This window comes from Salmo trutta, chromosome 29, assembly GCF_901001165.1.
Source record: "Salmo trutta chromosome 29, fSalTru1.1, whole genome shotgun sequence".
In the NCBI taxonomy this organism is placed as follows: Eukaryota; Metazoa; Chordata; class Actinopteri; order Salmoniformes; family Salmonidae; genus Salmo; species Salmo trutta.
Genome location: NC_042985.1, coordinates 3,705,331 through 3,719,047, shown reverse-complemented (window position 1 = coordinate 3,719,047; position 13,717 = coordinate 3,705,331). Strand labels below are relative to the sequence as shown.

Genomic DNA, 13,717 nt, shown 5'->3' with positions numbered 1-13,717 from the left:
TGGGGCAACCATCTCTGCAGCACTCCACCAATAAGGCCTTTATGGTACAGTGGCCAGACAGAAGCCATTCCTCAGTAAAAGGCACATGACAGCCCGCTTGGAGTTTGCCAAAAGGCACCTAAAGGACTCTCAGACCATGAGAATCAAGATTTTCTGGTCTGATGTAACCAAAATTCAACTCCTTGGCCAGATTGCCAAGCTTCATGTCTGTTTTTGCTTTGTCATTACGGGGTATTGTGTGTAGATTATTCAATCTATTTTAGAATAAGGATGTAATGTAACAAAATGTGGAAACCGTGAAGGGGTCTGAATACTTTTCCGAATGCACTGTACATGTTTGTTTGTGTCTCACCTCATATTAGTGTGTAGCCTAAACTGTTTGGACGCTACAGACAGAAGTTGGCAGATCGGCTGCACCGACTTCAGACGAGTCCCAAGACACTTGTGAGGGCAGTAGAGCAAAACGGAGAACACCACCGCGTGTTTGTGAGTCTCATCAAATAGTAATATTAGTTTTCTATGCCAAACTGTTCGGACGGTACAGACAATTTTGTGAGAAGACCGATTTTCAGGATGTCTCATGGTCTGCCAAACATTGATCTAGCTCTGTCACCTTTCATCGGGGGTGAGGACATTGGCCTTAGTTAAACAAGGACAAGGATTCTATATGGAACCTTTTTCATCCTTCTCTAAGAAAGGGTTCTAAAAGGCTTCTTTGTATGGAGAAAATGTTCTACCTGGAATGAGAGTTCTTCTAAACTTCAAGGACAAGCCGAAGAACCCTTTATTGTTCTAGATCCTTTTTTCTAAAAGTGTGAGTTGAAAGAGCCCATCTTGACCGACTCATTACTACTCAAACTTCCCTCTCCTCTTTGTTTACATCAGGGTTGGCTATACAACGCACATGTCTCTTCAATGCAACAGCCAAGTGTTCCTTTTCTTGAGCACTTGGCTTGCAGGCTTGCATTGATTGTTTGAGAATCTCGTGCGTCTTTATCCCGCCTCACATCCAAGGGAAATGCATTACTGCGCATGCTTTAAGGACGGATTAGACTGGTAGAGAAGGAGAAAGAGGAGGGCACCAAGGATTTCACTCGCTGCTTACAATTAAGCTGAACGTGGAGCCCACAGTCCAGCCTGCAGGTTGGTCACTTCAGGTGTACACACATGCTTGGATGAGTCGACTTCAGTGACTGCGGATACCATTCTTAGTCTTCCATGGGCATTGCTGATTATTCATTGTATTTCGATTGGATGCTGAGAAGGTGCTGCTGGCTTTCTTCTTGAGATCTACTCCCGCATAGCCTCCAGATTTCTACGTTCCCTTATTTAAGGGGCAAGGGGGGACCTTCATACGTTTGTGGATCTTCACTGAATCTCCAAGATGGATAGACCGTGAATTTCCCTTACTTTCTTTGACTCTATCCTTGCAGCCCATGGCTGACTGAGTAGTGACTCTTTAGTACGTCACGTTCCATTCCAAATTCCAGACAACAACTACAGGTAAGCTAAATGTAAAGGTTTTAAATGAATATGAAAGGTTTGAAACATTTTCTTGAAGTGTTCCAGAATGTTTCTCTTCAAACCTTCTACTTTTACCGTGCTGTGTTTATTTTACCGCTACTAGGCAGTTGCTGTCAAGGATTTTTGAAGGCATGATTGAAAGTTTGCATCTCACAGTATTATGCTACAGTATTGTTGTTGTCCCCTGACGCAAAAAGGGAAAATGCTCCGGCGTCTGTGACTTGTCTGATCATTCTTAATTTATTGTCATTTGACCTTTGGGAATCAGAGGTCATCCCTTTCTGATGAGAGAGCTGAGACACTCTCCCCTTTGACCTCATCTGCAACAACCCAGCCAGGTGGCCTTGAGAACCATCCAGCTCAATGAGATGTACCCTATCTAATGAGACACATAATGACATTAGCAAATCGTATGTGCCCTGGATCCTGATTCAAGTGCTTCACAATTGCTACAATCAGGCTGCAGTTGACTGTAGCGATATCTTGTTTAGGCTTTGAACGTAAAAGCTTTTGGTACTGATGCACCATAGAGCAGATAGGCAGTATGGATGACTCTTGGTGAGGGGACCATTTCTTGCCAAAGAGCTGTGTTTTTTAAATATGTGATTTAATTTGTATGTATTGTGAATCTGTATTTCTGAATCTGTGAATCAAACAGTAATCCCTTGCTCAAGACTGTCTAATCGCAGCTTGGCACACCTTGACAGTTCCTGGGTCACCCCTGAGAGGTTATGTAACTAAACCACTGGTGTGCTTCACAGGCTAATTTTGTCAGCCTTAACAGGCTTATGTCCGGACACTGTGTGTCAGACAGCCTCTGATTGATTTGCCAGTCACAACCTATTAACTGCCTCACCGTCACGTCTTTGGTTATGTGGATGTAAACAGTATGCAATACAAACAGTTACTCCAGTTACAAATTCACTCAATATGGTTTTAGAAACAGGGAATTTCACCAAACCTCAACTTTCCTCTCAATCCGAGAGATATTTTGTCAGTGAGTACAGGGCTGTTCAGGGGAGCAACATTTTTAGGACAGTGTAACAGTGTAGCAGGGGGACCCAGCAGAAAGCCCCATTTCAGGAAATGGACGGTATTGACAGTGAGTGTTAGTGTAAATATGAAACAATATGGGACAGGTGAACAACACACGGAGAGATGTGATTTAAATGATGCTAGGAGTAGGACGGTCGGGGACCTTTAAGTTGAAGAGCTTTTAAGCCAGACCACAACAAAGCCGGGAGACTTGTTGCTGCGGTGACGTGATGAGGCGATTAGGTAGAGAGATGGAGGGAGGAGTGTGAGGAGTGTAAGATGGGGGCATGACCTGAAAGTGAAGACTTCCATCTCAGAGGAATAAGATTACGAAGAAGCTCCATTCACTGGAAAATCACTGCATCCTCAGACTGGCCCAGATCAGAGGGCAGAGATAACGGAGGTTAAGTTTAAGTCAGTTGCTGTCGACAGACACTGGACACACACACATACTGTACTAACACACAAGTCATGGTGGGCTCCCGAGTGGCGCAACAGTCTAAGGCACTGCATCTCAGTGCAATCGGCTTCACTACAGTCCCTGGTTCGAATCCAGGCTGCATCATATCTGGCCTTGATAGGGAGTCCCATAGGGCGGCGCCCAATTGGCCGAGGTAGGCCATCATTGTAAATAAGAAATTCTCCTTAACTGACTTGCCTAGTTAAGTAAAAATGTTAAATAAATAACTGGTGTGCTTTGAAACAAAGATATCAGGTAGCAAGCCCCAAGATACACTCTTAGAAAAGAAGGTGTCACACCTTGAATTGTCCCATTAGGTGAACCCTCTAAAAATAACTCTTTGTTTCAAGTGGAACCCTTTCACTAATACGAGGGGCTACGTCAGTAGTATTCAAAGTCGGGGCAAATGGGGAATTGCAGTGGGTGTCACCCTCCCAAAATAATACAACAAATAAGAGTATAGATAATTGTTTTTGACAATATACAAATGTTTTTGAAAAATATAATTAGAATGATTTACATACTCACATCTCCCATGTCTCTCTCTCTACCCACTCGTTCAGTCTCCTCTCCCTCATACATCTTTGTGATAGTATGAATACATTATCATTCTGTTTGCCATCAGTTCCTGAGCCATTATTACAAACGGACAAGAAGCCACATCAAACCCTTATGGTGTGCTGCATCAGTGACCTTTTCACTGGAGCAAATATGGTAATACCTGTTGACACAGCTAGGCATTATGGGTCAAGGAGGAGTAAATTAATAAACCTCCTCTCTATCTCTCTCTCTCTCTCTCTAGTGCCAACACAATGCAGAGGCAAGTGGAGGTCAGAATGCATGAAAGCCATTTGGAGCCCATCGTGGAGCCTCCTCAGCCTATGTGTTGGGGAATATGCAGCAAAATCATGAATAACTTGGTCCTTTTTCTCACCGTCCTTGGTAAGTTAGTCTGTCGTATAGATGTGTCTGCTTGTTACTGTCTTGGTAAGTTAGTCTATCGTATAGATGTGTCTGGTTGTTACTGTCTTGGTAAGTTAGTCTGTTGCATAGATGTGTCTGCTTGTTACTGTCTTGGTAAGTTAGTCTATCGTATAGATGTGTCTGGTTGTTACTGTCTTGGTAAGTTAGTCTATGATATAGATGTGTCTGGTTGTTACTGTCTTGGTAAGTTAGCCTGTTGCATAGATGTGTCTGCTTGTTACTGTCTTGGTAAGTTAGCCTGTCGTATAGATGTTACTGTCTTGGTAAGTTAGCTAGTCGTATAGATGTTACTGTCTTGGTAAGTTAGCCAGTCGTATAGATGTTACTGTCTTGGTAAGTTAGCCTGTCGTATAGATGTTACTGTCTTGGTAAGTTAGCCAGTCGTATAGATGTTACTGTCTTGGTAAGTTAGCCTGTCGTATAGATGTTACTGTCTTGGTAAGTTAGCCAGTTGTATAGATGTTACTGTCTTGGTAAGTTAGCCAGTCGTTTAGAGGTGACTGGTTGTTACTGACTTGTTAAGTTTGCTTGTTGTTTAAATGTGTCTGTGGTTGATACTGTCTTGGTGAGTTAGCCTATCGTTTACATGTGTCTGGTTGTTACAGTCTTGGTAAGTTAGTCTGTCATATAGATGTTACTGTCTTGGTAAGTTAGCCGGTTGTTTAGAGGTGACTGGTTGTTACTGTCTTGGTAAGTTAGCCTGTCATTTAGATGTATCTGGTAGTTACTGTCTTGGTAAGTTAGTCTGTCGTATAGATGTGTCTGGTTGTTACTGTCTTGGTAAGTTAGCCTGTCATTTAGATGTGACTGTGGTTGTTACTGTCTTGGTAAGTTAGCCTGTCATTTAGATTTGTCTGGTTGTTACTGTCTTGGTAAGTTAGTCTATCATATAGATGTTACTGTCTTGGTAAGTTAGCCTGTTGTTTAGAGGTGTCTGGTTGTTACTGTCTTGGTAAGTTAACCTGTTGTTTAGATGTGTCTGGTTGTTACTGTCTTGGTAAGTTAACCTGTTGTTTAGATGTTACTGTCTTGGTAAGTTAACCTGTTGTTTAGATGTGTCTTGTTTGTTACTGTCTTGGTAAGTTAACCTGTTGTTTAGATGTGTCTGGTTGTTACTGTCTTGGTAAGTTAACCTGTTGTTTAGATGTGTCTGGTTGTTACTGTCTTGGTAAGTTAACCTGTTGTTTAGATGTGTCTGGTTGTTACTGTCTTGGTAAGTTAACCTGTTGCATAGATGTGTCTGCTTGTTACTGTCTTGGTAAGTTAACCTGTTGTTTAGATGTGTCTTGTTTGTTACTGTCTTGGTAAGTTAACCTGTTGTTTAGATGTGTCTGGTTGTTACTGTCTTGGTAAGTTAACCTGTTGTTTAGATGTGTCTGGTTGTTACTGTCTTGGTAAGTTAACCTGTTGTTTAGATGTGTCTGGTTGTTACTGTCTTGGTAAGTTAACCTGTTGTTTAGATGTGTCTGGTTGTTACTGTCTTGGTAAGTTAACCTGTTGTTTAGATGTGTCTGGTTGTTACTGTCTTGGTAAGTTAACCTGTTGTTTAGATGTGTCTGGTTGTTACTGTCTTGGTAAGTTAACCTGTTGTTTAGATGTGTCTGGTTGTTACTGTCTTGGTAAGTTAACCTGGTGTTTAGATGTGTCTGGTTGTTACTGTCTTGGTAAGTTAACCTGGTGTTTAGATGTGTATAATTTCAGTCAGTAGTTTTGAAACTAATGCTAATGAGCCAAAATGGGTTCCTGAAAATTGTGCGCAATTGTGTACTACGTCATCTATTTTGTATGTTAAGTTACAAATAGCAAGTTTTATATGTATTTTCGTTTTTTGCAACTCATATTTTATGTTACAAATTCTAATTCGTACAATATGTTACAAATTAGTAAGCTCTTAAGATCCCGGATTGCTTCTTTAACAATGAAAAGTGTGGGGTTTGATATCATTTCGTTTTTATATCATTTAGTTTTTTTGGACCTCCCAGCCCTCACAGTGAATAAGGTTGCCTAAAACTTGTGGGTGAAAGTGTAGCGAGAGCCGAGGTAGAGCTTGTTGTGTTCAGGGTATAAACACCAGCTGATGTGCATGAATACAAATAGCCCGGTGTGTGTAAACGGTGGTTGTAAATAATGCAACAGAAAACCAATGAGAGGTCCAGTTGATATGACTGGGGGTTGTCTCTCTGTGTTCTAGGTGTGATCACTGGCTCTGTTTCTGGAATACTACTGCGTCCCATGTCGCCGCTCCCCCCTGATGTGATCATGATCATCTCGTTCCCAGGAGACATCCTGATGAGGATGCTGAAGATGCTCATCCTGCCCCTGATCATCTCCAGTCTCATCACAGGTGGGAGACCAGAACCCTGCCATTATATGTATTTATTATGGCTCCCCATTAGTTCCTGCCAAGGCAGCAGCTACTCTTCCTGGGGTTTATTATGGATCCCCAATAGTTCCTGCCAAGGCAGCAGCTACTCTTCCTGGGGTTTATTACGGATCTCCATTAGTTCCTGCCAAGGCAGCAGCTACTCTTCCTGGAGTTTATTATGGGTCCCCATTAGTTCCTGCCAAGGCAGCAACTACTCTTCCTGGGGTTTATTATGGATCCCCATTAGTTCCTGCCAAGGCAGCAGGTACTCTTCCTGGGGTTTATTATGGCTCCCCATTAGTTCCTGCCAAGGCAGCAGGTACTCTTCCTGGGGTTTATTATGGATCCCCATTAGTTCCTGCCAAGTCAGCAGGTATTCTTCCTGGGGTTTATTATTGATCCCCATTAGTTCCTGCCAAGGCAGCAGCTACTCTTCCTGGGGTCCAAACACATTTAGGCACTTACATCACACATAAAACTAAAGATAAAACACTACATCATATAACATTAGTACACCACTACATATCTACAATACAAAATGTATAATATCACCATACAACAATATGACAATGTACTACAGTATACGTGTGTGTAGAGTGCGTTTGCTAGCGTGTGTCTGTACTAGCACTAGAGGCATTGTACGTTAGACATTGTACATTTATCCACAGGAGGTTGGTGGCACCTTAATTGGGGAGGACGGGCTCGTGGTAATGACTGGAGCGGAATCAGTGGAATGATATCAAATACATCAAACACCTGTTTGATGCCATTCCATTTCCTCTGTTCCATGACAATATTATGAGTTGTCCTCCCCTCAGCAGCCTCCATTGCATTTATCACTAGACTATCTGGAATTCATATCTTCTGTAGTTTACGTAACCGGTTGTTGAACTGCGGGCCTCTCTCACCTCTCTCCCACTCCAGGACTGGCAGGGTTGGATGCCAAGTCCAGTGGCCGCCTGGGCACCCGAGCCATGGTGTACTACATGTCCACCACAGTCATCGCTGCCGCTCTGGGTGTCATTCTGGTGCTGCTCATCCACCCAGGTAACCCCAAGCTGAAGTCCAACCTCGGGCCTGGCAAGAAGAACGACGACGTCTCCAGTCTGGATGCCTTCTTCGATCTAATTCGAAACCTTTTCCCAGAAAACCTGGTTCAGGCCTGCTTCCAGCAGATCCAGACAGTCACCACAAAAGTCCCCGTACCTACCAACAGGACCAGGGGTCCACCACAGTTTACCATCAAAAGGGGTCTTCAGTACAAGAGTGGGATGAATGTGCTAGGTTGGTACACTTACTAGAAAACATGCTCTACTCTTAACTGGAATGAATGATTGTCTTAGCAGTCCAAATAACTGATTTGACACTGTTTGCCTCCTTTTGAAACTGTAGGTTTGATCGGTTTCTTTGTGGCTTTCGGGATAATCATGGGGAAGATGGGAGACAAGGCCAAGCTCATGCTGGAGTTTTTTAACGTTCTCAACGAGATCGTCATGAGGATTGTTGGCATGATTATGTGGTAAGTCTCATCCTATGATGAGTTATATTCTATATTCCCCCCCTAAAATAACAGGCATTCTAGGAAGTCCACTCTAGTCACTGTGGCCAAAGGAGAAAAGTGTTATTTATTACAGGAAATTAGCCCCAATGTACATGTTTGCCCCAATATTCCCAATTAGATACTACTATTTACCTTTCATTAGTGTTACCAAACTGCAAAACTAATCTCACCAAGGTCTCTCCCAGGTATTCCCCTTTCGGTATCGCCTGTCTCATCTGTGGGAAGATCATCTCAATCGATGATCTGGAAATGGTTGCCAGGCAACTGGGAATGTACATGGTGACCGTGATCGTGGGCCTTGTCATCCACGGTGCCATATTTCTACCGCTAATATACTTAGTCATCGTGAAGAAAAACCCCTATGTCTTCTTCATGGGAATCTTCCAGGCCTGGGTCACCGCTATTGGGACAGCATCTAGGTACAAGACCCAAACCTATTCTCTAACCTATTCGCGTCTTCTCTGTCACACTCCCTTTTCCCTCTGTCATACTTATTATAGCCTTTCCCAGAACCCATTCTAGAACCCATTCTAGAACCCATTCTGCTTGTTTACGATAAGACAGACAAAACAAGATGCCGTGACCTTACTTGTTTTGTCTCCAATCTACAGATAAACTAAAAACAAGAGTAATGTTATTTGTGGTGCATACAGCGCAAAGTTGCTTTCAAAGATTAAAAACCTTAGCTTAGTTTAGGATAAAATGTTAATTTATATTAAGGACTCTGCTTTACCCAACCTATTTGATAGATTGTATGACAGAGTAGGTTTTGAGCCACAGCCAAAGCTCACACTGAGATGATAACAGCAACAGAGATGTGATTCATGCCCTAGAGGGGTGTCCACATTTCACGGGTCGTCTGATACCTTCATGCATGACACCAGCTTTGTAGAGCTTAGCTACCACAATGTAGTTAGACTCTTGTCGACTAATCTTCCTGCTTAAAGTAAGACCCTTTAAAAGTCACCCTTTGAGAGAACATAATGCTCAATGCATAATAAACATATTATGTAAATTCAGTGTTTAATACAATTCCAAGTCTTGTGATATGTACTAAGTACACGTTTTGTACCCATCTCTCAGCGCTGGTACCCTGCCAGTCACATTCCGCTGTCTGGAGGAGAACTTGGGCATCGATAAGCGAGTGACGCGATTCGTGCTCCCCGTGGGCGCCACTATCAACATGGACGGCACTGCACTTTACGAGGCTGTGGCAGCCATCTTCATCGCCCAGATGAACAACATCGACCTCGACTACGGCCAGATCGTCACTGTCAGGTAGGACACTTCTAATCCTACATGACCAGGGCCCTGTGTTTTGGACTATCATGTCACATGACCTAGGATTTTATCTTTATTTTAAGCCTTTTCCAGACATTAGATTTACACCAAAAATAAAAGCAATTATCTGAGCATGGTGCTGGAACATGGTGCTGGAGGACGGTGCTGGAGGACGGTGCTGAAGAATGGTGCTGGAGGACGATGCTGGCCCATCTGACATAATAAGAAAAGGGACCGTTTGTTGAAAACCCTTTAAATAAAGGTTCAAATTCAGGTCAAGTGACATGATTGTTCAAAACAAGGTGCCCTATACATGACGTATTGACCTTGACAAAAACATTAATTCATGTACCTACAATATAAGGTTGAAATGAATGTATGTGTAATTGACTGAGATCTCTCATCCTGACTGTAGCCTGACAGCTACCTTGGCCAGTGTGGGAGCGGCCAGTATCCCCAGTGCTGGATTGGTGACCATGCTACTGATCCTAACAGCCGTTGGGTTACCCACCCAAGACATCAGTCTGTTGGTGGCTGTTGACTGGCTGCTGTGAGTACCCAATCTTGTGCTTGTACCTGCATTCACACGTACAGAGAATGTTTCCACACATCTTCTTGTTACCTCAGGATAAAACTCTGGTCTCCCTCAAAATATTGTCCTCAGCTTTGTTCCCCCGAGAGATTACCTTCTGCACTTGTCTGTCTCTGTGTCTGCCTCCCCACCCTAAAAAATCCAGGGATCGGTTCCGAACCTCCGTCAACGTGGTTGGGGACTCCTACGGGGCGGGTATCGTTTACCACCTATCCAAAGATGAGCTCGACGCGTTTGACGCCGCACAAAAAGTTGATGAATTTGAGTTGACAAAGTCCCAATCCTTCTTCGAGAACAACACCAACCAGTGTGTTTACGCTGCAGCCCACAGCACAGTCATGATAGATGATTGCAAGGTACATTTCATCTTTAAGGATATAGAGACGTGCATGTAGACTTCCCCCGTAATCTCTGCTTTTTCTTCTCTTGTCATTTGGTATGTTGACATGATGTCACCTTATACAGTTATTTTGGAGAAAACAATATTACAAGGTGGAGAAACTAAAGAAATATGATATTATATTTATTTACTAACTCACTAATTATATGGAAAAGCAGTTTTTGTGATACCTGTGTACTTTTGATCGACAGTTTACTATCATTCTGATGTTATGTTTTTGACATAATTTTTCTTTTGAAAACATTTTTCCGCACTTTACTTTTCTTCCTATGTCTTGTATTAATCTGTGACATGAGTGGGATTATTTTTCTTAATTGGACATGTATTTGTGGCAGCCCTGCTTACATGATTCGAATTCACTTTTAGGGCACATTTTTAAATCAACATTGTATGGCTAGTGGTACACATGAAGACTGCTATTTCATCATGTTTATCCAGACAGTGGCAGACATATTATGGATCTGTCAAAAATCCTTCTTTCTACTGTAGCTAGCTATTTTTTAGACCAAAAACTCTATGAAAAGTCCATGCTCTTATTTTCAGAGCATTTTACTGATCCATTTTTCATGGATCATTGTTCTATTGCTTTGCTTGCATGGGACAATTACTAATCCCTGTTTTATACTGTTATTTAGTTGTTTTCTTACAATCGATTTATTCAACATTATTGTACCGGTAATTCTGTTGGGCAGAGAATCCATAAAATACATGGCCAAGATAGAAAACAAAACTGACTCCTCAATGTTTTACATTCTCCTGTCAGTGAGAAAACACATTTCAATCCATCTTCTGTATCTACTGTCGCTTCAGTATTCAGAGAGGATTCAATCTATCTTCTGTACCTGCTGTCGCTTCAGTATTCAGAGAGAATTCAATCTATCTTCTGTACCTGCTGTCGCTTCAGTATTCAGAGAGGATTCAATCTATCTTCTGTACCTGCTGTCGCTTCAGTATTCAGAGAGGATTCAATCTATCTTCTGTATCTTCTGTCGCTTCAGTATTCAGAGAGGATTCAATCTATCTTCTGTACCTGCTGTCGCTTCAGTATTCAGAGAGGATTCAATCTATCTTCTGTACCTGCTGTCGCTTCAGTATTCAGAGAGGATTCAATCTATCTTCTGTACCTGCTATCGCTTCAGTATTCAGAGAGGATTCAATCTATCTTCTGTACCTGCTGTCGCTTCAGTATTCAGAGAGGATTCAATCTATCTTCTGTACCTGCTGTCGCTTCAGTATTCAGAGAGGATTCAATCTATCTTCTGTACCTGCTATCGCTTCAGTATTCAGAGAATATTCTTTCTTTTCTTTTCTTTCTATTGGGACCAAATTTGCGGGAATCCCAGTAAATTCAACCATTTCAACCAAAATTCAACCAACCAACCAACCAAATTCAACCAAAAGGATGGCCTGCAAGTATTACCCCCTTGGTTTCTCTGCTCAAACCCTTTGACAGCTTCAATATGACTGTGCCTTGGTCTTACAGTTAGATGTCCCTGGTAATTGCTTGCAGGTATCCATGGGCAATGGAAACGGCCACCCCAACGGCCACCCCAACACTGCAGATTTCTCTCTTGTTGAGGAGGAACCATGGAAACGAGAGTAAAGCAGCACCCTGCTCCGACCTCATCCTGACTTCCACAAGCTTCCCTTCCTGACCAAAATAAAGAACGTAACCACACTTAGCCCTGTAATCACAAGCTTTGGTGCATCAGTCTTACTTCCTGTGGTCTGACTATGGTCAGTTCATTGACTATGGGATGAAGCTCCCCTCCCACAAAACAACGTAGGTACCAATCCACTTGTACCTATCTTAAACAATTAGATTAGGACTTCCAAATGACATTGCTTAAGCTGTGCCGGAGCTTTTAAAGGCATTGTTTAGTATAATGGATCCATTCTGGTGGCTGTATTCTGAACCTGTTTAGTATAATGGATTCATTCTGGTGGCTGTATTCTGAACCTGTTTAGTATAATGGATCCATTCTGGTGGCTGTATTCTGAACCTGTTTAGTATAATGGATCCATTCTGGTGGCTGTATTCTGAACCTGTTTAGTATAATGGATCCATTCAGATGGCTGTATTCTGAACCTGTTTAGTATAATGGATCCATTCATGTGGCTGTATTCTGAACCTGTTTAGTATAATGGATCCATTCAGATGGCTGTATTCTGAACCTGTTTAGTATAATGGATCCATTCAGGTGGCTGTATTCTGAACCTTACTCGACACTGCATGTTCTCTGATATACGCAATGCAGCACTTTTGTTGCTGCACAACCTTTTGGGGAAAAAGCAATCCTTCTGTCTGTTTTATGTGTAAAAAATGTAGGGGTTTTGTTAGCGCCAGAGGCAGTTCAGAGAATGTGTGCTTATGGGATGTGGCCTTGCCAGTTGTATACAAGGACCAGTTGAGGAGTGTTATGATGAGAAGCCCCTCCTTGGAGAACCCTTCTGTCAGTAATTACTATTCCTATTCCTGACCCTGCACAACCTTATAACAATGTTCCAGAAATGCTTGATGTTCCAGGGATTGCTAGATATTCACTGGTGGTCGATTCACTTTTCTTTGGTTTCCAGAGTGGCTTTGACGCTTTCTAAAACCTGCTGCCTTCTAATAGCACTAAGAAGAAAATAACTTAAAGAGCCTTGGTAATGCACATTTTCTTAAAAATTAAAAAAATGGCAAAAACGCCAAGGCAAACACTGAACTATCTCAAAAAGCCCTTGACTTTACTACTGCCTCTTGTTGCAGTCAACCAATAGCAGCAAACAGGTTCTGAAATCGTTAACGTAACAACATCCTGCAGCAAAGGGAAGCAGAATGTTGACCATGTGGCTCCCCCTTGTGACAGAATAAAAACAAGTGTTGGGTGTGTTGAAGGAGCTCCAATACCTTTGACTTAGAGGATTAAACTCTGGCATCGGCACACATGATCAGCCTCTAAGCACTGGAGCTTACCTCTGGACTTAACAGCACTAAATGCCTCCAAATGCGGCTGCTACGTATTTATAGACAGCCAACGACGCAAGGTGCATATGGACAGCATTAACAAGACATGTGCAGAGGCAGGCAGAGGATTTCATGTGTTCCCTCCCCTGGCTGTAAGAGGACAAACACACCAACAATCAATATATTCTATGTGGTTTTTTGTGTGTGTGTGTGTGTGTGTGTGTGTGTGTGTGTGTGTGTGTGTGTGTGTGTGTGTGTGTGTGTGTGTGTGTGTGTGTGTGTGTGTGTGTGTGTGTGTGTGTGTGTCTCTCTGTATATAACGTATTCGTGCATTTGAGTGTGTGTGAATGTGTGTGTCAAAGAAAGAGTGAGAAAGAGAAAGAGAGAACAAAAGACAAGTAAGAGATGGTAGAGAGAGAGAGTTGGTAGAGAGAGAGTAAGAGATGGTAGAGAGAGAGAGTAAGAGATGGTAGAGAGAGAGAGTAAGAGATGGTAGAGAGAGAGAGTAAGAGATGGTAGAGAGAGAGAGTAAGAGATGTTAGAGAGAGAGAGTAAGAGATGGTAG

General features: G+C 42.4%; 1 protein-coding gene across 2 annotated transcripts; it reads left to right on the top strand.

Moving 5' to 3' along the window:
* The first annotated feature begins 1,080 nt into the window (after positions 1-1,080).
* LOC115166788 (excitatory amino acid transporter 2-like) lies at positions 1,081-13,337 on the top strand. 2 transcript variants are annotated; one of them, XM_029720582.1, is made up of 10 exons: positions 1,081-1,503; positions 3,822-3,961; positions 6,195-6,347; positions 7,293-7,652; positions 7,761-7,887; positions 8,115-8,348; positions 9,013-9,207; positions 9,626-9,760; positions 9,948-10,158; positions 11,713-13,337. In XM_029720582.1, the coding sequence occupies exons 2-10, from the start codon at positions 3,832-3,834 to the stop codon at positions 11,803-11,805; spliced, it is 1,638 nt and encodes a 545-aa protein (XP_029576442.1). In that variant the 5' UTR covers positions 1,081-1,503; positions 3,822-3,831; the 3' UTR covers positions 11,806-13,337. The 2 variants fall into 2 exon arrangements, with proteins under 2 accessions (XP_029576442.1, XP_029576443.1); XM_029720583.1 differs by having other exon boundaries at positions 11,546-11,773.
* Positions 13,338-13,717: the final 380 nt, after the last annotated feature.